This window comes from Sander vitreus, chromosome 22 (genome assembly GCF_031162955.1).
Source record: "Sander vitreus isolate 19-12246 chromosome 22, sanVit1, whole genome shotgun sequence".
NCBI lineage: Eukaryota > Metazoa > Chordata > Actinopteri > Perciformes > Percidae > Sander > Sander vitreus.
Genome location: NC_135876.1, coordinates 20705237 through 20730820, shown reverse-complemented (window position 1 = coordinate 20730820; position 25584 = coordinate 20705237). Strand labels below are relative to the sequence as shown.

Below are 25584 nucleotides of genomic sequence, written 5' to 3'. Positions count from 1 at the left end.
TTAGTTCACAAAATCAGTCAGATTGTTTTGCTTTGGTCCTTGGAGGGAGAGTGGAAAGGAAAGACAGGTGCAAGACTGGACAGGAAGACGAGTGAAATAGATAAGAGCAAGAAAGGGCAGTGAGAAGAGAGTGAGAAACTAAGGGAGAGAACAGTGAAGGGATAAAAGAAAAGGAATACAAGTGAACAGAGGACAAGAAAAAGTTAAAAGTGCATACAGTGAAGAAAGCTAGAAAGACAAGACGCAATAATGTCTCTCTCCAAGAAAAGAAATTGTCAGGTTAATGACAATATATTGAGATAATTTCCATTTATATGGCCAGGTCATGATGAGGCAATAGCTTTCTGTACGCTCTACAATTCCTCTTTCACCGTGGGTAGTGGAGGAAGAACATCCGTGGTAGAACACCAACAGACAAAAAACACCTGCACACCCATTACTCTCTGTGAAATATCTCACAAACTCTTCACTCAACACATGCATCGGTACAACAAGTGGTTCCCGGGTAATCAGGTTTTGAAATTGCAACAAATTTCTACATGGTCTCCAACTTTGAGCTAAAATTATAATGTATTCTCATGTAAACTATTTATGTCAGCACAGATATTTTTGTAAATTGCTTAGCCAGAGTATCCCACCATAGTGGTTATTATATTGCCAGATTCCAGACAATCCCACTTACAAACATCCATCCATCCATCTTCATCCGCTTATCCGGGGTCGGGTCGCGGGGGTAGCAGCTCCAGCAGGGGACCCCAAACTTCCCTTTCCCGGGCCACATTAACCAGCTCCGACTGGGGGATCCCGAGGCGTTCCCAGGCCAGGTTAGAGATATAATCCCTCCACCTAGTCCTGGGTCTCCCCCGAGGCCTCCTCCCAGCTTACAAACATGAATATATATTTCTACTGGTATGCTTCCTAGTGACATTAATGCAAAAATATGAAGAAAAGACTATTCCATCTGTGTGTGCATGGTTAAAATTCTGAAGTGCAAAATAGTTCAGGCTACAGCACAAATATTTTCATCCATAGATAAGAATTATCAAGTCTAACCTCTGAAGTGCACCAGAGTGATGCATTTAAACGTTAAAATAGACAACATTTTCTTACAGGGGAGCATGCCCATGGACCCCCCCCAGGGGGGCTTGTGCCCCAGTGCAGCTCTAGGTCTACTGACTCCCCGGGGGCAATGTCCCTGTTTTAAGTTTACAAAGATAAAAAACATTACCTGTTTTGGAGGTATTTACGCTTCTGAGCTGAAAATGTCCCGGGATTTTGTCTCAGAAATCTGGTCACTTTAATGAGCGAACAAGGTAAACCCGACCCCATTTGAATGCAGCGCTGTTGTCACTGTGAGCATGCTAGCTTATTCATTTTCTTCCGGGAGTTGGATGAGAAGATCGATACCAGTCTCATGTTTGTATGCTAAATGTGAAGCTAGAACCAGCAGCCAGTTAGCTTTAGCATAAAGAACAGACTGAAGAGCCAAATGCAGAAATCAAGTCTTACCAAACATTACACCCTCACTGGACTTGTGAAATTCATACAAATCACTAAATTGGAATGCAAGCAAGGTACAGTTCACCTTTGAAGTAGTGTTAAGTATTGTGTTTCAAGAGGATTTGTGTCTTTCTGTGGGCTGCTTGCATGGTATTGCACTGTTCACAATCTTTAACCACTTTACAGGAATGGACATCATAAACTGTGATAAGGGGATTAAAGAATATAAGAGCATTCATAAAACATACATTTTCCCACACTGATGTTACAGGGTCCCTCAACAAAATGACACTTTATTTTTTTATGTACTGCTGGCTTGTCTTATTCTCTGCATACAAAATGACCAAATATTACAACACATTTACATGTAGTTCATTATTTTTAGATACAAATAAAAACATTTGGCTAATTGTGCAATAGCATATGTTTTGCAAACATTAAGAAAGTTAAATTACGTTATGTTCTGAAGCAAGATGACTCAACTGTCAATCAGGCATAGAGAAGCAAAACGTCCCTCCTGACACAATTAGCATTTTGAAATACTGTTAACTCAAAATGGAATTTATTTTAGCTATTGCACCAACAGGCTAGCCTGGAAACCAGATGAATCTACAAGCTTATGTTTTATTTGATCTGGCAGATACGCATTTGTGAATTAGTCCAGCGATGCCAGGCAACCAATTTGACTGTATATCTACATTTTAAAGGGTTACACTTTACTTGAAGCTATCTACATAAAAGTGACATGACACTGTCATGAACATGTCATAAACATTATAAACAAGTCATAAATGTTTATGACATAACGCTTCTTTTAGTAAGTGTCATTTGGTTTTTGTCATGACAAGTTATGGTTAGGGTTATGGTTATGGTTAGGATTATGGTTAGGGTTAGGGTTATGTTAATGTTAGGTGTATGGTTAGGGCTAGGGTTAGGGGGGGTTAGGGGTTATGGTTATGTTAGGGTTATGGTTAGGGTTAGGGTTATGTTAATGTTAGGTGTATGGTTAGGGCTAGGGTTAGGGGGGGTTAGGGGTTATGGTTATGTTAGGGTTATTGTTAGGGTTAGGATTATGTTAATGTTAGGTGTATGGTTAGGGCTAGGGTTAGGGGGGGTTAGGGGTTATGGTTATGGTTAGGGTTATGGTTAGGGGGTTAGGGTTAGGGTTCATGTGTCATGACTTTGTCATGACAGTGTCATGTATTCATTACACTGCTAGTCACTCTTATGTAGCTACATTTAAGTAAAGTGTCACCTTTTAAAGTAACACTAATGACTCAGCAAAGTCTTGGCATTCTACTCCTCAAATTTCTGGCTTATAAAATTTTTCCAGCTCAAACTGTTTACAAAAGAACTCACAGTAGTTTCAGAAGGATCAACGTCAAAGGGTTGTACATTTTCAGGACTCAGTCACTTGACTGGCAAGGTTTGTATGGGAGAATGTAAGCACATTTACTCAAGTACTTGCAATTCTGTTTTTATACTTCTACTTCACTACATTTTTGGGGCAATCAAATATTCTTTTTCACTGAATTTATTTATCAGCTTTAGTTACTAATTACTTTGCAGATTCAGATTACTGATACAAAATAAATTCAACTCATATGTAATTATTGCAAATATATAATCTATATTATTCTTAAATAGATCATTCTGCTCCATAATGAGTACTTCTTTGTATTTTAAGTATATTTTGATGCTTATACTTTTGTACTTTTACTTCTACTTTTAAATGCAGAACTTGGACTGTGGCAATACTACATTTATTTGAGTAAATTATCTCAATACTTCAAGGTTATCACAACTGAAATGTTTACTTTGAAAGCTGATAATATTGTAATCCTTGTCTGAAATCAGTCGGCTTTGAACCCACCTTGAGCATCACACAAAAACTAATTACCGTCAGTGTAATTACTCAAGCTCACACCTACTAAGGCCTGTACTACGAAGCAAGAACGAGGTAACTTCAGGTTCAACCCAGGGTTTTGTGTATCACGACGGTGGATCACTTGTTACCGGGTTAAATCGCCGTGGTAACTTATGCTGAACACCTAACCTGGTCGGGAGCAGGTTAAGTTGGAGAGTAGAGATCAACCGGTGTTAAAGCACCGCCAACTGACCAATCAATACTCGATTGATAACGGCGTCACCGTTCTTAGAAGAGCCGGTGGAGCTCGGTGCGCGGAGAGAGAGAGAGAGGTGCGCTCATAAAAGTTAAAACATTTAGAGACCGACAACCCCGTTAACATTCATTGATGGGGATTGTTATGAAAGATATAGATTTTTTTTAACGGAGGGAATTACGTATCTTTGTTAGCTTCTTGAGCCGTGCGTTGCCAATGCGCACATCGGTTTGAATTATGTTTTTATATTTTTTATTTGCTCTCACGATCGCTTACCACTGCCAGGGTTGCCCTGAAATAATAGACTGAAGCAACGACAGTTTATAGAAAGCACAAGTGTAACTGTGGTCAGATCTTGCGCCTGACTGATGGGGAAGTGAGTGTTGTGATTTACGCATTAACAGCGTAAATTTTTTGCCAGCTTTCCTTCCTGTTTTAGGAAGCAGAAACGTGTCTGTGTTATTCATATTTATGCAGAATTATAATTTCCTCTTCTTATGTGAAATATGCGGCTCTGGTAGATGTTTGCGATTAGTCATGCTGCGCAAACACCATGGGTTGATTGAACTAGTTGATAACCACCGTCGTGACACAGCTTATGCGGGGACCACGGTTGTTAGGTTTGGTGAAGCCGGGTAACTGAAATATACGGTGGCCCTGAAGTGCAAATCACAACAGCAAATAGAAAAACGCAACAGCAATTCATAAAACACAACGGCAAATAGGAAAACATGACAGCAAATATGAAAACACAACAGCAAATATGAAAACACGACAAAAAATAGGAAAACACTTCAATAAATCATAAAACACAACGGCAAATAGGAAAACACGACAGCAAATATGAAAACACGACAGCAAACAGGAAAACACGACAGCAAATAGGAAAAACACAACAGCAAATATGAAAACACAACAGCAAATAGGAAGACACGACAGCAAATAGGAAAACACGACAGCAAATCATAAAACACAACAGCATTAACTTCTACCAGAAAAGGTAGGGCCTATCTAGCAGAGGACGGAGCCTCCTGATTGGACAGATGGACTGTCTCTGTTAAAAGTAGGCGCTTTTCTGTGTTTTTCACCTCTCCTTCCTGTTAAAAGACAGACAGTCCGTCAGGAGGCTCCGTCCTCTGCTAGATAGGCCCTACCTTTTCCGGTAGAAGTTAATGCCGTTGTGTTTTAAAATTTCATTTCATTTCAAGTTTTCATATTTACTGTCGTGTTTTCATATTTGCCGTCGTGTTTTCATATTTGTTGTCGTGTTTTCATATTTGCTGTCGTGTTTCCCTATTTTCTGTCGTGTTTTCCTATTTGCCGTTGTGTTTTATGATTTGCTGTTGCGTTTTTCGATTTGCTGTTGTGATTTGCACTTCAGGGCCACCGTAGAAATAAATCCAGGACATGTTGATCTTGATTTGTAGTACAGGCCTTAGTCTCCCCCACACCTGTTTACTAATACACCACGAGGCTACCTCATGTTGCTTTAAAGGTCCCATGACATGGTGCTTTTTGGATGTAATTATATAGACCTTAGGTGTCCCCTAATACTGTATCTGAAGTCTCTTTCCTGAAATTCAGCCTTGGTGCAGAATTACAGCCACTAGAGCCAGTCCCACAATGAGCTTTCCTTAGGATGTGCCATTTCTGTGTCTGTAGCTATTGAGGAGGAGAGAGGGGGGGCAAGATGGAGGGTGGGGATGTGGCCTTGGCCAACTGCCACTTTGTTCGTTTGAAAGCCATGATGTCCCTCTCTCTCTTTCTCATGGGGGGGCCAAAGTCTCTGGGCGGGCAAAGCAGAGAAAGGGGAGGTAACCTTCCTCCTTATGACGTCATAAGGAGCAAGATTCCAGATCGGCCCATCTGAGCTTTCATTTTCTCAAAGGCAGAGCAGGAAACCCAGGACTTGGTTTACAACTATCGCCATTTCTAGCCACCTCACAAAGTGACATTTTCATGCCATGGGACCTTTAATGAATTTGAGCAATACAAATGTCTCAACCTTTCTCTGGCTTATGGAGATTTCTAGCTATCTACCAGACAGCAGAGAAGAGGAAGTGTTGGTTATGTTGTGGTCATTTTCTCACTGGATTTGCGTCAGTCATTAGTTTAGGTTTCTTTTTAGAGCAAGTGACTAAAACAGCAACTCCCTGTTTGAGACATTAAAAATAAGTAAAAGAGGAAATAGAGTTTGGCTTACTAATTTGCATAAAGGGTATTAACATTAAAATCTTAGACCTATTAGAGGTCTTCTAAATTTCTCTCAGGAATGTATTAATGGTTGTTTACATACAATATTATCAAAATCTACACTGTAGATGATGGTGAATTCAGCATCCTTCTCTCATCCTGAGAAAACTAATTAATAAAAGCTGAAAGGCTTCAACATACAGTACATCTAAGAAAGTCTGTTTCTGGTGATGACAAGCCCGCCCTGCCTTCTACTCTCACTTCCTCACTCTTCCTCGCACGAAAGAGGACAGAGGCGACAGGCAGAGGAAAGATGTTTAGGCTCGAGGCCAACATGTTTCTCATGTACACTGTGTATTACATGGTAAGATATATCATTTGCACCCTTTTGATCTGAGAGGAACATTTTATTCGAACAAAGGAAGATAATTAAACTACAGCACTCCACGGATACGACATCAGTGATTAATCAGCTCTTCTTCGTGTGACATAGTGAGTATCAGAAACCATTACTGAGTCTTGATCATTTATAATGAGGTAAAATAAACTGTCTAAGCTTAGATACTGCACCTACATGTGGTGAACGTTTATGATATCATTCGGAGTGTTTGTTGTTTGTTACTGTCCTTGACGGTCTTTGTTTTTTTGGATTTTCAGAATCCTCTTCTGCATTTTGATTTATCAGGTGGACTATATGTTGAGAAACTGCATTTCCTTGTTCTAAAGAAGATTTTGAAATGGGTCGTGGAGTGAAAGAGGACAAAACGATGCCAAAAGGAGGCTCCGGATGTTTTAAACTAAGTGTTATTTTTCTCTTGCTAAATATCAGCAATTTTGTTGTTCCGGTCACAGGATTTTCACTGAAGTATTGCCGAATCAGTTATAATGTCGCCATATGTTCCGGGAGTAAACTCAAATCGGTTCCAGAAGATATTCCCTCAACGGTGAATGGTTTAGACTTGTCTGTGAACAAGATTCAAATAATACAAGCATCAGATTTCAAAACTCTATCAGTTTTGACGCAGTTAGACCTGAAACGCAATTTAATTAACCAGATAGATCCAGGCACCTTTGCCAATCTGATTTCCCTCAAGAAGTTAAATCTAAATAATAATAGACTTGTTCAACTTCGAGATGATCTTTTTGATGGTTTGAGCAACGTCACAGAGCTCAGATTGTACAGAAATCACATCAGATCAGTGTCATCCACCTCTTTTAAGTCCTTGACAAGTTTGACATTTTTGGACATCTCCAACAACAAACTGCACCACATAACACAAGTTCATACTATACTACAGCATCTGCCAAATCTACGGGAGCTGGTAGTCAAAAACAACGATTTGACCACTTTTCAGTCGTGGGAACTGACAAACAGCTCACTAAAACTTGCTTCCCTTGATTTGTCTCAAAATCCGATTGCAGTCTTTAGGATCACTGCAGATGTTTTTCCAAATCTCGCCTGGTTAAACATCGGCGGCTCTTCTAAAAAGCTACACATGAAATGGGACGTGCACAACAAGACTTTTCTTAGTCAAGTGTCTACTCTTGATATTAGCGGGCTTCAAATAACTTCTGATGACATGAAAACATTACGAGACACCTTCAACTCCTCACTGACTTCTCTGAGGATGAATGCAATGAAACCTACAAATCTTTCAGCGCTAATCAACATTTCCTGCACCATCCCAACGTTGTCCACACTCCAACTTCAATGGAACAGACTCTTTTACGTCCGTTCAAATTTCTTCCAGTTGTGTATTAACGTAAAACAGTTCGATTTATCAGACAATGTAATACGATGTATTGAAGACCAGGCCTTCAGATCTCTTCACAGTTTAAGGATCTTGAGTCTGAGTCACAACAAACTCACATCTGTTCCAGCTGCTTTGAGGAATCTACCAATGCTTGAAGAGCTGGATCTCAGCAAGAATAACATCAGCACACTTAAATGTAATGATTTTGCCAATCTGACAAAGCTCAGACAGCTCAGCCTTCATCAGAATTTTATCTCAGCTCTACAAGAGTGTGTTTTCAAGGATTTAATACGATTGCAAGTTTTAAAGCTACAGAACAACACCATCTCCAAATTAAACGGTGCTTTCAAAAAGTACTTGCCCAATCTTAAACAACTGCGTTTGAATGGAAATAAACTGACCGCCATTAAACATGGGGAATTTATGGGCTTGCAATCCCTCCAGAACTTGTCATTACATGAAAATCAAATAGAGGAAGTTGAAAATGGGTCTTTTATTGGATTGACAAAGCTTACCGATATTCAGCTGCAATCAAATGATATTAAAAAAACTGCACTAGACAAAGGGGGTTTCAATCATCTGATAAATTTAATAAGATTAGATTTGAGGGACAATCACATTAAATACTCCGACAGTTCACCTTTGCCTGATCCACCATTTTCTCAGCTGTCCCGTCTGGAGACATTGGCTATTCCTGGACAGCACAGCAGGGGGAAGTCCAAGCTGCCTAGCAACTTCCTGCAAGGTTTGACTAATCTTTTGGATTTCAGTGCCAGGAACATTCAACTTCTATCCCTGGCCAATGAGACGTTTAATTACACGCCTCGACTGCAAACGCTCGACATTAGCTCAAATGACCTTAAGGAGCTTTCTCCGGAATTGTTTTCCCCAATTCAAAGCCTTAAAAGCCTCTACATATCAAGAACAAGTCTTTGGTCTCTAGATTTCCTTATAGATGCCAAACTAACTAAGCTGGAGTTCTTGCAGGCAAGAAAGAATGAATATTCAATTTTAACTGAGGAAATATTCACTTCCACACCAGCTCTTGTTTATTTGGATCTTCAAGGCAACAGCTTCACCTGTGCCTGCGATAACGGCTGGTTCAAAAAGTGGGCATTAAAAAACACACAAACACAAGTTTTTGATGCCTACAACTTTGTGTGCAACTATCCTCCAGACCTCAAAAATACGAAACTGTTGGACTTAGAGGTCGGGTCATGCACAGTGGACACTGGATTTATCTACTATATCTCCACCACATTTACAATCCTCCTGTTCATGGTGGTGTCCTTCACCTACCATTTCCTGAGGTGGCAGCTGGCCTACGGATACTACCTCTTCTTGGCTTTGCTCTTTGAGACAAAGCATAAAAACAAGCAAGCTTATGATGATCAGTATGATGCCTTCATCTCCTACAACATCCATGATGAGCCATGGGTCATCAGAGAGCTGTTGCCAAAACTGGAAGGGGAGCAGGGCTGGAGATTGTGTCTGCACCATCGAGACTTCGAGCCAGGTGAGACTGCCCTTTGCCCCTGGTGTTAAACAAATGTTTTAGCCATGCTAGTCAGTGGTGGAATGTAACAAAGTACAAATACTTTGTTACTGTACTTAAGTACATGTTTCATGTATCTGTACTTTCCTTAAGTAGAATCAATAGTGCATACTTTTGACTTTTACTTCGTTACATTTTGCAGCAATTATCTATACTTTCTACTCCACTACATTTCTACAACGTTCCGTTACATTTTCGTTACATTTTCTGATCAGTTTTTTTGTGGGAGTAAGATGACCAATGAGGAAAGTCTGAGGGCATCTGGTGGACATTTGGAGAATGGCAATAATAGAGATATCGGGGCAGGGGCGTGAGGAACAGAGAGGTAGATAGGAGAAACAAACTCAACTGAGGAAGTCATCTGGACAGAAATATCTCAGTAGCTGTTTCCTTCATGGTAATACATTAAATAGTTGTTGATCTCGGTAATTTGATGCACGCATGAGATCCCTTAACGTTTCATGTAGTCTAAGTTTTAATTTGTCCAATTCTTTGATGTATGGCCAAATACCAATACCACCAATACCAAATACCACAATACCATGTCAATGTTTCTGGTGATCAGTATACCATGGAGAACTGGCCAGCAGGAATTGTTTTATCCGTGTCTTACAACAGAAAAAGGTACATGTTACTTTCATGTGCATAAGCCTTAACAGTTGTTTTGTACTTTCATCTATACACCAGAGGGTGTCACCATAGTACTTGTTGTACAGCACCATCAGAGGAACTAATGAGGAGAATACAGATTATATTTACTGACCCTTTTCTTCTCCTTTTTCCTTTTCTCTTCCTCAGGTAAACCCATCATAGACAACATCACGGATGCCATCTATAGAAGCAGGAAGACCATCTGTGTGATCAGTCGCAGATACCTTGAGAGTGAGTGGTGCTCCAGAGAGATGCAGGTGGCCAGGTAACATGACTTTAAACTTCCCTGAGTTGACACATGGCAATATAACAACCTCATTTACTCTGTATGAAGCGAGTTTGTGTGATTTGACTGACACTGGATATGCTTATAATGCATAATAGTGGGGTCTTTATAGTTATGCCATTTACATGAACTGTTGTGTTTAGTCTACTGTTTAGAGTTTCAATACGAAGCCATTGGGGGGAAAATGAACAGGTCTAGTTTATCCCACAGCCATTTCTAACACAGTCAATGGAAACTATGTTTTACTGAGTACTGCTCTCTCCTATTTGTTTGTTCATACATGACAATGTCTTAAATGAAGTTTCCATCCAAATGTAGTGCACATTTTAGCCGAATTGCCAGTGAGCAAATGCAAATGAATGTGCATTCACTACTATTTTGTGAATAGGTTCATCGAAATGAACAGATGAATAATTCCATTGTACTTTGCCGTTTCACGTTGATCTGAAACTTTTATACCTCAGACCAAGGCAGTAATCCTAATATATATTGAAGGGGACACATCCCCCCCAATATTTAAATATGCTCAAAATGTCCCCCCAGTATATTGATAGGCTAATATATTGCTATTCTACAACAGGCAACTATGCAAATTTGGTCCCCCCCACCCCCCAATGTTCACTTCATGCTTACGGCCTTGCCTTAGACAGAAGTTTTAAAAAAAGTTTGCAATATGTCTGGGTAATTTCAAATTTTGAAAATTCAGTTTTATTTACTGAAGCGGAAGTGAATGGAAACACACTTTGACTTTTGTAGATACTGAACCAAAATTAAAGGTAGAGTTTTATGCTCTCGAAAACCATGTTGTCACTGTCATAATGAACACCGTAACCATAATGTTCAACCTAAAACAAGTCTGAAACTTTGAGGAAGAGGCAAACATTATTTCTTATAACTAACTTAAATTTTGTTCTCATTTGTTCTGTTTGATCATTGTCAATCGAAAACCTTGGGGTTGTGAATACACATTGGGATCTAGGAACTTGTGGTCTGCAAACATTTGGTTGATAAATAAAGACATAGAATATGATTAGTGGTGTTGGCCTCTTCCTCATCCATCCATCTTTTTCCTCGGAGAAGCTTCCGTCTGTTCGATGAGCAGAAGGACGTGCTGATCCTGGTGTTTCTGGAGGAGATTCCGACCACTCATCTGTCTCCTTACTACCGCATGAGGAAGCTGCTGAAGAAGAAAACCTACCTGAGCTTGCCTCAAGCAGAGGAGCACCCTGAACTGTTCTGGGAGAAACTGCGCCAGGCTCTGAACACCAGAGAAGATCTCGGAGACAACAGCTTCTTCCTGGTGGACAGACCGTGATGGAAAGGAAGTACAATCCTCTCTGAGTGAGGTTAAGAGCCACAGTCCATTGCTTTGAGTCTTCTTGTTGGTTTGTATTACCGCTCGTCTATATCCACGACATTCCACTTCCAGGATTGCTCCGGTGCAGCTGGAAATTCCGCCGGATGTCACTCTTTTCGGCCAGATGTCCGTTACCTTCCGCTTTCTTTGTGTTGAAATTTTAAACTCCAGTGGATTTATGAGGACTATGGTTAACTGCTCCTCAGATCTCTGCAGGGTAAATCCAGACAGCTAGCTAGACTATCTGTCCAATCTGAGTTTTCTGTTACACGACTAAAACTACTTTTGAACGTACACATGTTCCACTAAAACAAGTTCCTTCCCAAGGCTATTTTGCAGAGGCACCGTTGCTCCGACCGTGGCTTAGCGCCGCCCGAGACAATTGTGATTGGTTTAAAGAAATGCCAAAAAAACAGAACACGTTTTCTCCCATCCCGGAATGTTGTGAGGACTTCCTCTACAGCACTGTAGAGAAAAGTCTGGCAATGCGAGACTATATTACTACAAGATTTCCAAAAGTATATCTGAAGGAACACTGGTGTAGTGGAGGGTATACGGTATACAGTACAGATATACCGGGTATACACACCTGTTTTTTCTGGCGGTTTACAGTAAACCCACCTATCAGCAAAAAATCCATTGGAATATATAGGAGAGTATACCCACTTTCTCCTCAGTAACCTACCCATTTATCTAGTAGTACACCCATGCACCTCATCAACTATCATTACACCACTGTGCAGGAGGATGTTGGCATTACATGACATTACTAGGACAGCTTCTCTTTCTGGCCTAACTGACATGGAAAAAGACCACGTTATGACTAAGTAGTCTTTTCATGAGTGTGTGAGCTCTGCCTTTTACTTCTTTAATGGGGCAGTGTAGATAATAAAAGGGTAACAGAAAATATTAGAAATATCACAGAATAGAATAGAGTAAGACACTGTGATCTAACAGAAAATATTTGCCTCATCAAAAATACTTTAGACAAATAAAACATCAGTGTCTAGGTCCCTGTAGTAACAGTTTGAGCTTGATAAAAGTAATCACTTTCAGATTCATTTTTTCAAACAGTTAAGTGTAAAATGATGCTACCAATTTTTTAACCTGCCACAGTTTGATTTGACTCCTATAGACAGGTTTCCCCATTTGCAATCGTGGCTGTGCGTGCAGCAGGAGGGTAGAAAACATGTTTCCACAATGTCATGATAGCTTATACTGTATATATGGACATTTTCAATATTTAGAAATGAAGCAACTGGCTGCAAACTAGTAAATGGCATCGCTTGGAAACCCAACTATAGGACTTTATAAGAACTCATTTTCTGAAACGCTGAAAAATCAGTCTTTGTTGTTAGGCGACCACTTGATTTACTTTTTCTTTATATTATATATAAATAAATAAATGTGTATTAAATAATGCCCAAGACATCTAGAATATTTTTGATTCGGTGTAATGGTGCAGCCATAAAAACTTGTCTTGTAGCTTGAACAATGTGACACATTGTGTTTGATACAATCAGTGTGGAATAAGATGATTTTAACAATCATGTAGATATTTATAGTGAAACAATGTATGTTAAAGGGCTTACAATGTAAACTTGTCTAATCTGACATGTATTTCTGAATCTGCTATTTCGAATTATCCATTTTTAATTGCAACTTTATAACATTGAGAAATAGGCTAGAAACGTTTTTTTTTATTTATATCCTATTGTCTTGCTATTATGACATCTGCATATTTCACAGTGCTCATCTTGATTTAATGCACTCTAGTTGAAATTCTGACCTTTTATTGACCGACTTATCACTGTAAAGTAAGATGACATTTGCAATGTATAGCAGCTTTATAATTGTGTGACATTTAAAAACAAATATGAATATTACTTGTTCTATATAGTTAAAATGAAATTGTCAAATATTCATTTGAAGTTTTTTTTTTTTTTTTAAATATAACTGAAAAGGTATATGTATTAATGTATTGAAGGTATAAAATGTGTGTATATGGTTAATGCAGTGAAACCCACATAGACAGACTCGTGTATTATTAACATCCGTTTTAATAAATTCTTTGACAATAAATTACAATGAAAACCTCCCACTTTCATACTGCTTTTCTCTGGCCTCAAAATTTCAGAGCTTATTTACACAAACTTTACAAAAGTATATACATTCTTCTCGAAAACACTCTACAGCGTACAGTTTACTATGTATTAAGAATATTACACTCCCCTGTTCATAAAACAGAACAAATATGATCAAATATAATAGAATTTTTTACTTTTACTATACTATGAAATTACTTCATAGTCCCCATCAGGGTTCTTGGGTGTGGGAATGCATTAAAATTAGAGTCATGGGCTGCAGATATTAACTGCTGTATTAAGATGTGGTGTTGCCTGGGGATCTGCTTGCGAGGATCTGACTGTTCCTCCTCCTTTGACTACAAAGAAAAATGGAAACATAACATTAATATGGTTCAGTGTTTGGTTAGAGTGCCAAATGAAAATAATATACAGAAAATGGCATTAAACACATGAGAGACATAGGAGTGTACTCACTCCAAACACTTAATCCCTCTCTGAGTCCAGTTGGTTGAAGGGTCGGCACACACAAACCTCCCTGGAACGTGGAATCTGTGGGAAACAGGGAAGAAATGATCAACACGAGACACATCACATGAATGCACTTTATTACACCTTACAGTTCTCCCCTGTGGTCTCATTCCAGTTTGTTTATTATTAACCTCAAAGCTACATATGTACAACATTAACAGAGAGAGAGCAGAAAGTCCTGCAGCACTCCAATTTATTAATTCTCGCGCCTTCTTTCACTTCATGATTTTCGGTCACACTTTAATGGCCAGGGAAACACAAGCAAAAGAGTACAGTGAAATTTAGAAACACAAGCTAACCAGCTCATGCTTTTTTAAGTCATATCTAGTGCCTGCTTTCTAACGTCTGAACTCAAAGAATAAGGATTTATTTGCTTTCACTTCAGTCAAAGCATTTTTTTGACCAAACTGAAATACCTTTACACACACACACACACGCAGTATCTTTGTTTGCGACATAAGGAATTGATAAAGAAAGCAGAATCAATGATTATGTATAACCTCTTGTTTTGGCCTATTTTGTTCAGCCGCCCAAACTTTTAGTAACTTGAGTGCACTGCACACACACATTTCTACTTCAGGTACATTTAGTGGGTAGTTAAGATGTAAGTCTGCAACTGCACTAACACAATCATGAAGTACATTTTTATTTTTTTTAAGACCTTTAATAATGCCACCTTGTGCTCAATCGCAAAAATAGTCAGCAGATTAATCGATAATGACAATTAATTGTTTATTGAAGCCACAATTCTAAGTAATACCGCACATTTTATGTAATGCTCAACTGGCCTACATTGTCTATAAAGTAATATGTAATTGTAATATGTGTGTGAGACCACAATTCAGATTTCGGACTGCTTTGTTTCTACCTCTTTATGACCTGCTCCCTGTGCTGCTGTTACTTTCGAATTTGCAGAATTTGTAGTCTGACATGACATCAAATCGTTTACTCACATAACGGCGTTGATGTCGCAGGAGTTCTTGATGGTCTGGTGGCTGTAGCCCAGCAGCCGTTGGCATGGCAACTGACGTCTGGCGTACCTCAGGCAACAGCTTGCTGTAAAGACACACAAATTGTTAAAACAAATACAGCATGCACAACCTTTTCATTTGGATGCTGGAAAAACAACATTTAAACAAAATAGTTGTTGTCATGCAACTGCTGAATTAGGGTACTGGCAACTTTTTGGTCCATGCAATACAGGAATGAAATATAGGCCTAGATTCTATGTATGGACTGTTTGTTAGAGCTATCTGATTTGCAGACACTTCATGTACTACAATAATGCAAAGCAAAAGGCAATTTCATTTCCTAAATGCATCCAAATGTGTCAGAGATGACAGAAAGGACACTGCACATGTAATATCAGTAGTAGCTGAAAGACTCACCTGACTGTGTGGTGCCGATGAAGGTGGTGAGGATGACGAGGGAGCACAGGAGAAACACTTTGCTGCTTGCCATGGTTTCTTATAGCTGGAGTGGTGGCTCGGCCAGTCTCAGTGTGTTGCTGTAGTAGCTTAGTAGTAGGTGCTGTAAAGTGCCTGAAGGTATGTGTGACAGAGGCAGTGCTTGTCTGTCCTTAAGTAGGGCGGCTCTGGGATTTTCCCGTATTCGCAATTATGCAATGCCATGTGCCATTGTTTAAAATTTGGGAAAGAGCCAGAGCAACAATACGCCTGCTTCCTCGTCCACGTGTCCTATTAGAAAAGTTACATTTGCAGCCTGTGTATACAAGTGAATATCAGTTATAAATATACAACCACCTTACTCAGTGTAGCCTCACTAGAATAAGCCAAACCAGAACAGAGGACACAACTTAGACTATTAATGCAAACAACAGACAAAAGAAGTGCAGCGAGTATTATTAAACTACAGAAATTGAAAATTCTCTTAAAATAAATAAACCTCTTTAACAGCAGAATAAAACATCACCAAGGCAGCCAACCCAGAGATGTATTGACAAGTTAAACTTGACCACAGCTACAGCCCACAAACACACATATACTTCATTACAATTTAAGTGACAGATTATTTAAAAACAAAAATGTTTTCAAAAGTATACAAAATAACTTTGGTACAGTAACCAGAGCTTAAAGGACAGTACATATTGGACTACTGCAAATGCTTGCTGCATGTCTGCTGGATGTGGTAGCAACAATTAATGCAGCTTTTAAATTTCACATTTTTTTAAACACTGAACATTGTGGCAAGGATCTGAATATGATGTAAATTGTCAGACATGAAAACATTAACTGTCACTTTGGTCAATAATGATTCAGTAGCAATTAAAAAAGCAGCCATAAAGTTAAGCCGCAGGAGTAAATTTTTTCCTCCTTACTTCCCCTGATAAGTTATTGAATAACTGCCTGCCTGCCTTGCAGCAACTTTTGTGTGTGTGGGGGGTTTGGATTAGTTTCTCTTTCCCAGTTTCCCAATCATTAAGAACAATGTAAATGCATCTCGATATGCACGTGTACATAAATTAAATTGCACACATGCACATTATGTACATACCAGTATACGCATACAAAAGAAAAACAACTATACATGCAGTACAGTACTGTTTTGCCCTATGATAAGACCTTCTATGATACGAGTTCATCATTTCGTTTACTGTGCTGTATGTCAAAAAGTGTGGTTGATGCTCTTTGAGATTGTTCATTATGTTACCACATGTTGGGGTAAGATCTACAGTATTCCTACTTTTTCTGTGGACCTAGACATAACTTTGTGTGGTCCAACCTCTGTATTTTCAAATAATTTCACAGTTGTATCGAGGAAATTTCTTCTCAAAAATCCCCAGTTAATCATCAACTCCTTAAAGAAAATCAACCCCCCCATAATTGAAGCATTTAAGGATAATAGCATCTTTTATTCCTGCTAAACTCAAATCAAAGTGAATAAGAAATAAAACTCCAGAGAACATTATGACCTGATTTTCTCATGTGAGCTCTTCTTGCACAAGTTACCTAGAGTTTGCAGTCTATTTTTTATACCACAGCCTTTGAAGAGCTAAAAATAGTGCTAACACATGCTTAAAATAGCAAACATTATGAAGGTGGGACTGTCCAGGAATGTGAACTTTTGTTTGCAATGCTGACGTCTGAGCCGCTATTACCTTGTTTCGTCATACAGATAACAAAGCTGTAGTGCAACAGGTGTAAAACACACCCTCAGTTCAGCTCAAGGGTCCAAGGCTATAATCATATCTTTTGTTCTAGTGTAATGGCATAATGATGTCATCAGCCAAGGACGTTTGCACAATCAGTGTGACACTGGAGCTGCTTCCGTATTCTAGGTCAGATTACACACAAGACGACATAGACAAACTATAAAAAAAAAACAACAACACTTGCTTAATTTACGTTAAGAGGAAAAGTAATCAATTTGAGCTGCACTTTTTATGTAAAGCACTTTGAATTATCCTGTTGCTGAAATGTCCTATACAAATAAAGCTGCCTTTCCTTGCCTTGCCCTAACCAATATTCTTGTATTAATAATGGATCAAATGGCTGTGTATGTGAAAGGGGTTGTTTATAATGAAAAAAAAACAACCTGTAAAGCCCTTAGCTGTATGTAGAATCTTAGTAAAATTATTTTAGTTTTGCGACTCCCCATTTCAGTTCTCAACAGCAGCAAAATAGTTCTCATAAACCAATGTACCATATCTGTCCACTACCATCTGTCCATTACGTATCTCAGCCTGTCTGACTGACATTTCTTCCTGGATGCCCACACACCATCTGAAACTCAACCTACCCAGAACCTTATTGTAACAATTGACAACTCTGTGATAGTCCCCACCCAGACTGCTGTGAACCTGGGTGTGGGGTGTGACACTCGCACACTAGATCGCTACTCTGCTCCCTTTACAGGTTACCAGTTTCCGTTTCCGCAGTCATCCGCTTCAAGACACTGGTACTTGCACACACGGCCAAGAACGGATCAATCCCAGCTTACATCCAGGACGTGGTCAAACCTTACACCCCAGGTCATCCACTCTGCATCAGCCAACCTGCTTGCTGCCCCCTCACAGCGAGGGACAACTAATCACTCAACAAAATCCGACTCCTGGCTCCTAAATGGTGGAATGAGCTCCCTATTGACATCAGGACGGCCGAAAGCCTACACGTCTTCTGCCTCAGGCTAAAAACACATCTCTTCCGACTGCACCTTGGATAACAAAAAAAAGGCTTTTAAGTCGCTAACCGTCAGCTAAATGACATGTAATGTTATGGCATTACCAAACTGTGTAGCACATAGCATTTAGCAGCTAAAGATCCAGAAAGATCCTTTGTGGAGGCCAAAAAAGAGCTAAAATACAGACGAATATTGGCCTTATATTCTCACAAAAACACGACTTTGTACTTTTGTACTAATATAACTTTAGGAAGATATAGTTTGTAAATTATGTGATGTGTGAACATAATTCTCATTAACAAGTTTGTATGATATCTTATGAAAATCAACTATTGATGCTCAAAAACAAATTTCAAACTTGTGTTTTGCATCCAAACATTGTTCATATCCACAGAACTTTGTGTAGATCCCAAAGTTTCTGAAGATACCAAATATGTGAGGTTGAATTTTGGGTGAGAGTGTATAAAATGATTCTCAAGACACCTGAAATTAATTTGCAGAAATGTTGGTTATGACATTCCTTACTAAAAAGAAATTAAGTCAATACTTAAAGCTTTTCAATTAGCCTACACGATAGCATCAATGGAAAAAGAAACCTGGTTTGATCTCCACAGCTTCCTCTACAGTTTATCACCATCCATCCATTCCATCCATCTTCATCCGCTTATCCGGGGTCGGGTCGCGGGGGTAGTTTATCACCAGATAAATAAAAAGCTTTGAGGTATATGAGCTTTGATCTAAGGTTACATAGCTGGAAAGATCAGGTGACCAGGCTGGGAAAATAAACTTTGACCCAATTCCCTTTGGGTGGCCAACAGATGACTGTTAGTTAAAGTGTTAGAATGCAGTCTGATATGAAATGTTTGTCTGAGTTTGTTTTTTGTTTTTTTTGGCCATTTGAAATAATTATTACTGTGATTGCATCAAAATAAAATGTATTCACTCTCATGAATCTTGTGAAGGAAATTTAACCTGCTCAATCCACACACAAACATAAAAACGGGAACTTCCTGCTGTGTAACCAAATACAGACAAACAGCAAAAAGTACTGTTACGGCCCTCCCCCTGAGATCTCTATTCCCGGCAATGAATCCCATGAGTATCCACACCAATACTCAACCACCTAACTCTTACACCTATTCCCGTAATCATTCAGCAAGATCCACACCTCCTTGTCTCTGGTGAAACGAAGCTGCTCTCTATTATAATGCTGGCTCTTCTTTAGGTAGCCTTTCAGGCAGCAGGTAATTACTTTTTTGAGAATTAAAGTTATTTAAATTATTTCAGAATGATATGGATATGGCCCATATGTATGCGTTTCTGCACATTAAAGTACATATTCTTGCTGATTTAGCAGATCTACTTGTGCTCTGTGTTGGAGTAAATGCCTTGCCATATTGCATGCTGAAGCAGTTGGCAGAAAGGGTCGCTTTCTTCTTTTGCTAAAGCCAACCCTGTTCTTTTCCTAAACTCAACAGTGGCTTTCTTCTTGCGATAACACGCCACATGGCGTGTATGTTTATGTCCGCTGTATACAGCGTTTACATACACATGGATAGCTCAAAATGCGTACAGATAACACGCCACTTGGCTTAAGAAAGTGGGAGTGTATGTTTACGCGAAGTCATGACATTCACGTATCACGTTGAACGTTAATAGGGTCGTTGATCACTACAAAAACAAAAACACAGGAATTTGAAGACAATTTCTCAGTTGTTTAACCCAACTGCATGATTGGCTCAATTCCCATTTGCTTGTGATGTAAAATAAATGGTTTACAGCTCCCTATCATGCAATGCCATCTTGACTGGATGAACAAATTTGCTGTGTATGTAGACTGTATATATTCAGATAATGAGCTTCGGAGGTGTTTGTGGCCAAGTACAATAACTTCAGTTTTGTCTGATTTTAGCATCAGGAAGTTGTAGGTCATCCAGGATTTTTTGTCAATAATGCATGCTTGAAGTTTAACTAACTGATTGGTTTCATCGGGCTTAACTGATAACAGTGAAAGTTAATATAGTATTTCGTAATAATATTGCTTAGAAGAAGCGTATATAAGGTGAATAGAATTGGTCCAAGTGAGAACGATCTGATAAATAGGACTTAAACCAGCTGAATGTGGTTCCTTTAATGCCAATTAAATGCTCCAGTCTCAGGATGTGATGGTCAATATGCAGCACTAAGATCTAATAAGACAATTGCAGAGAAAGTCCTTTGTCTGGAGCAATTAGAAGGTAATTTGTCATTTTCACCAGTGTTGTCTCTGTGCTATGATGCTCTCTAAATCCTGACTGAAAATCCTCAAATAAACTATCCTAATGTAGTTAGTCACACAACTGATTATCCACTACCTTCTCAAGGATCTTAGAGAGAAAGGGAAGATTAGATATAGGTATAACGCGTTAAAGTGGAACCCACTGAAGTTCTAGGCAAGCAACCAGGTCGGGATCCATAACGCAGGTCATATCAGCTCTATACGGTGATAAATATGTCAATGTTATGGTTACAGTTGGCTACTTTGCCCTTTGTGAAAAAAAAATTATCATTGCAGGCTTGAAATACAGTCTCTTCTGAGATGTTACATTTCTCAAAGTGGCTCAAAGCTAATCAAACGTGCAATCACCTCTGACTGCATGCTGTACCGTATTAGCCCAGTAGAGCGTATTAATGAATTGTGTCTCCGTTTCGGTTTCTCCCTGTTTTATATAACAAATGTTATTGCTGTATATGTTTGGTCTTGGATCTGGCTTGGAGCTAACCAAGCATGTGGTCATCTTTACCTGCATGCTGTGCCGTGTTAGTTCGATGGAGCATACTAATGAATTGTGTTTTTGTTTTAATATTTACTGATGAATTATCCTGTTTTTCTTTTCTTTCGTCCTGTTTTTTTGATATAGCAAATGTTGCTGCTGTGTATCTTTTATCCTTTTTATTGTAATATCTACCTGATGAAAGGACGACAGATGGAAATTAGCCCTTGAGCTACAATCTGGCACTTTTACGTGTACTTCTGTACATGTTCATCAAATGTGCATTGTCCTGAAATAATATATATATATATATATATATATATATATATATATATATATATATATATATATATATATATATATATATATATATTTATATCTATCTATCTATCTATCTGGCTAGGCTAACGCTGTTGCGCTAACATTAGCAAAACATCAGCGTAGCTTTAGCTAGCAGTCTAAACTTGTCTTGAGTCCGGACCTTTAACTATCTATGGTCCGGACTCGAGTACTACAGCCTTGACAGGTAGATATCACTTAGCTGAACAAGATGCAACGTTTCTAATTGATACAATGGGAGCCTGACTCTTGCATATGACCCCAATCTGCCCTTCTTATGGCTTGAAGCCATAACCTCCACCGGTATTTGGCAAAAGCATGCTTCCCCCTAGGTATGTTAAACATCAGGCACCCATCACTGGCTCTGTTTGTGCAATTAACCACGCAACAACTCCTCGGCATTTTGACTTACGCTATGCTGCTACTACTTCTAGCTACACAAAACATGTCTTCTTTCTGCCTCCCGGTTGCGTGCGCAAGCAGTGAGGACATTGCCGAGAAATCCACGTATTGGATATTTTTAAGACTTGGATCTTGTTATGAAAATTTTGCTCACAAGATGTAGTCTGTCTTTATGACTAATGAAGCTTGCAGGCTGTCACACGGTATTTCATATCACGTCACTCTTATCTTGTCACTCCTATCTAGTATTTTGTTCATCCAAAACACAGCAAGGCCCTGCCAACTTGCACATTAACCACGAACTACCCCTCAAAAGTATGAGCAAACAACCCTCAAGATGTTATCTAAAGAATTGGAGGGAGCCTGCCAAAATTGGTTTGAATAAAATATCATATGACTATTCTACCTGTGTGTGCCTGATTGTGTTAAGGGAATCATGGTTGCTGTTCAGCTTTCTCCAATGTCAATGCTGTGATCTCCATTGTAAAAAGAAACTAATGCTATCAGAGTTTAGAGTAACGTTAGCAGCTCTGTCCTGCTTGGATTTTGGGTGAGTTTACACTTCAACCAACAGGCGTTATCTGAGATGGCATTACGTTTGCCACACAACACATCGTTAGTCCTTATCCTTAAAGCCTTATCATTCCAACTAGCGCTACAAAAGAACAACAACGCTTTACATTTATGTACATCTTCTAAATCAACCACTGGTGAGGATGCTGACTTTTTGCCTGGGATTTGTTAGCTTTAGCCCCAGAGTTCATCATGTATGTTTACAAGATCAAGTCAACTAAAAGCATTTAAAAGTCAGCCAGAGAGTGTTTTCAACTAACTCATGTAGCTGATGTTAGCACAATTAGCTACAGCTAGTTACAGCAGCTAAACTCTGTTCTTCCTGATGTCATTTCAGCTGCCAAAATTGACAGCTGCCAGCTAGAAAAGGAGAAGATTGCTTTGTCTGTCTTTGTCTACAACTAAGGACCAATTGTTTCAATAATTATTGTAAACTGCATATGTGAACAGAAAGCTAGACTGGAATAGCCACAGTAACTAAGGGGGCACGGAGTAAGGGTCAATTACAGTCTGGTATGGGTGGGTAATATATGTTAATAAAATAAAAATAATAAAACTAAATTAAATGGAAATACTACAGTTTGAGTGATGTTTCCCTTTAAACAGTTGGTTTACATATCTGCAGGAAAGTTTGGGAACCTTAAAATTAAAGCAGTTCTGACAATTAGAAAAGCCAAGTGTGGTTATCTGTGTGCAAATGTATTAGCACACACACACACAATAGCCAAGATATTCAAAATGGCAACAAGCTTACAAAAACAAAGCATGTTTTCATTGGCTATGTTTTTTATTTCAAACTGACACCTTCCTGTAAGCACACACACAAAAATATATGAAACCATAAACTACACAATATGCAACTGTCACTGTAATTCAGGCTGACCCGTTTTGTGTGATCCAGCAACAGTAACAGTGAGAAACCACAGACACCAATACAGGGCCAAAATCTGATGATCCAGACCACAAACTTGAAACCAGTCTCTGTCACTATTTGTCTTCTGTTACAAACTGAGTCTTACTTATGAAAGGTATCTGCTGGTATTTCAAGTTGCTCTGGAAAAAGACATCAACTCATGTGTAAAATACAGTGGTGGAAGAAGTAGGCCTACTCAAATCATACATTCAACATTTTACTTTAGTAAAAGTAAAGTATGGTATCAAAATATACTTAAAGTACCAAAAGTAAATGTACTAATTTTACAGAATGGACTACTGAAGAACAATGGAGGCCTATATTAATTACTTATATTAATTACAAATTCACCCGTTTTGTTTTTTAGTTTTACATTATGCTATAACACTAATTTAAAAGGGCTAATTGAAAAGGGACTTCTGTGTACATATTTTTGGCCTATAGAAGAAGCTCAAATGGTCACAAACAGGATATTTTTTTCCCTTAAAACAGAATAAGAAGCTGTCATACTACTGTCTTATGACCTTTTAGCTGACAGTACATTATACTTCTGTCGTCATTCAGGCAAACATTGGCACTGTCACAAGTCATTTCAACTTACTTACCCCATAATGACGTTTGACGCACAAACCTAATTACATACAGATGTGGGAACAAAAAAACTCAAGAGCAATGAGATAAAGACATTAATTAAAATGATTAATGATTAAAACAGCTTTCAATAGATGACCAAATTTCCCACGTCTCAACACGGTTGACTCCCTCTATTGTGACAATTCTAACTCCTGACTTTTTATTTATTTTTTAAAGCTCTGAAACATGCAGTACACCTGTAATTATTTCTACTGTTGTTACTCATGCAGGCGGATATCCACTGTCACATTCAAAGTAACTTCAATTACCAACTGCAATTATTCCATATTGACTGGATATAAGTACCGACGTTTGACACAAAAACCTAATTACACACAGACATGGACACAAGTGCTGTGATAGACAATTGAAACAGCTTTCATTAATCACGTCTTCAGGCAGTATGAAATTATGTAGAAGAGTATTGAATGTCTTTGGTGCAAGGAAGGAAAATGCATCCTGTGTTAATGGTACCGTTTATAATAAAGTGGTTTCCACATTGGTTGTATCATGTTCTGCCATCGCACGCATGCGCACGCACACAACAGGTGTGGTGATGAGGAAATACATCTGCCATCTGCAGAGAGTACTGCTGACTATTAAGCAGCAAAAGGTAGCAAAATCAAGACAACAAGAAAGAGGAAAACTCGAAGGCAATGAATGATGCAGATTTTTTGCCTGTGCAAATGCATTATAGACAACACATTTGACCAGATAAATAAACAGATCGACAAATAGAAAATGTGTCATTTTTACACTTCTGTTTGTGTACAGATTAAACAAATGACATATAATGTGTTAGTTAGTGAGCTTTAGAGGGTTCTGGTAGGCAAATACCTTTGGACAGAGCCAGGCCAGCCTTTTCCCTTGGTTCCCACTTGTTATGCTAAGCTAAGCTAAGCTAATGGGCTGCTAGCTAGCCTTATATCGACAGATATGAAAGTGGTAATTCAAACTTTCCCGTCGGCTTTAACAGCTAGCAACTGTTGCTCTGTAGCATGGAGCCCTGTAGCCGATGTCACGTGACCAGTCAGAGGTCTACCAGTTTTTGTATATCATACATTTTCGTGTGCATAACTTTTTGTACAATATCATACAAATCCGTCCAAGAGAATGCGTTGTTTAAAGATACACGATGAAAACTTTTCACGCTTTGAGTTATGCGTTTCAAATCTGTGTATTTCTGTATTGCTTATATTCAAGTAAAATGTCTTCATTTAAAAGTTTACGTTTCCTTGAATGTGAATGTTGATTAAAGTAGGCTATTGTTTAACTTATTTTTTTCTCAATTTCGCTCCTTGAGGTGTTTCTACCTGGTTCTAATAACTACGCACTAGTAGAGCAAACACACGCACACAAACAACAAAGAAAACTCTTGGATAGTTCAGACATACTGTGGGCTAGTTAATGCTAAATATTACTGTTATGAATGAATAACTATGTTAAGCTGCAGGAAAGACGAACATGATGTTACTCTTTTTAACATACACACAGGTAAGTAACGCATAACTTGAAATGACATAAAAACATGAAAATAACAGTTCAGTAATACCACATTACTCCAGACTGAATACTCTATGAACTTGTCTCATTAATCTCAATGCTTTTACTGTTTTTACTGAATTATTTAACATGACTAATCTTTAACCCACAGCCAGTTACTGTATTATTTTCACAATTTCACAATTAACGTTTTAATCACTGACTACCGCACACTCCACTTATCAAAACATCACGAAATGCTCCTTTAACCTTCATGACGCTCAGGCTGTGGCGTTAGCATTTACCGGTGATTAG

The 25584-nt window shown here is 38.7% G+C and overlaps 2 protein-coding genes across 4 annotated transcripts; one reads left to right on the top strand and one right to left on the bottom strand.

Moving 5' to 3' along the window:
- The first annotated feature begins 6063 nt into the window (after positions 1-6063).
- LOC144536900 (uncharacterized) lies at positions 6064-13517 on the top strand. 3 transcript variants are annotated; one of them, XM_078280224.1, is made up of 4 exons: positions 6064-6308; positions 6474-9086; positions 9924-10041; positions 11042-11136. In XM_078280224.1, the coding sequence occupies exons 2-4, from the start codon at positions 6554-6556 to the stop codon at positions 11094-11096; spliced, it is 2706 nt and encodes a 901-aa protein (XP_078136350.1). In that variant the 5' UTR covers positions 6064-6308; positions 6474-6553; the 3' UTR covers positions 11097-11136. The 3 variants fall into 3 exon arrangements, with proteins under 3 accessions (XP_078136350.1, XP_078136349.1, XP_078136348.1); XM_078280223.1 differs by lacking the exon at positions 11042-11136 and adding an exon at positions 11143-13517 and having other exon boundaries at positions 6071-6308; positions 6502-9086; XM_078280222.1 differs by lacking the exon at positions 11042-11136 and adding an exon at positions 11143-13517 and having other exon boundaries at positions 6071-6308.
- ccl20b (chemokine (C-C motif) ligand 20b) lies at positions 13464-15598 on the bottom strand. The gene is made up of 4 exons (XM_078280225.1): positions 15423-15598; positions 14988-15090; positions 13981-14055; positions 13464-13862 (listed from the first exon to the last, which is right to left on the bottom strand). The coding sequence occupies exons 1-4, from the start codon at positions 15493-15495 to the stop codon at positions 13802-13804; spliced, it is 312 nt and encodes a 103-aa protein (XP_078136351.1). The 5' UTR covers positions 15496-15598; the 3' UTR covers positions 13464-13801.
- Between the last annotated feature and the right edge of the window lie 9986 nt (positions 15599-25584).

Coding starts and splice junctions, on each gene's coding strand:
- LOC144536900 (XM_078280223.1), top strand. CDS start 6,554: ATGGGTCGTGGAGTGAAAGAGGACAAAACGATGCCAAAAGGAGGCTCC. Junction 9,087..9,923: donor CCATCGAGACTTCGAGCCAG/GTGAGACTGCCC, acceptor TCTCTTCCTCAG/GTAAACCCATCATAGACAAC. Junction 10,042..11,142: donor AGAGAGATGCAGGTGGCCAG/GTAACATGACTT, acceptor TCCTCGGAGAAG/CTTCCGTCTGTTCGATGAGC.
- ccl20b (XM_078280225.1), bottom strand. CDS start 15,495: ATGGCAAGCAGCAAAGTGTTTCTCCTGTGCTCCCTCGTCATCCTCACC. Junction 15,091..15,422: donor CATCGGCACCACACAGTCAG/GTGAGTCTTTCA, acceptor GTGTCTTTACAG/CAAGCTGTTGCCTGAGGTAC. Junction 14,056..14,987: donor TGCGACATCAACGCCGTTAT/GTGAGTAAACGA, acceptor TGTTTCCCACAG/ATTCCACGTTCCAGGGAGGT.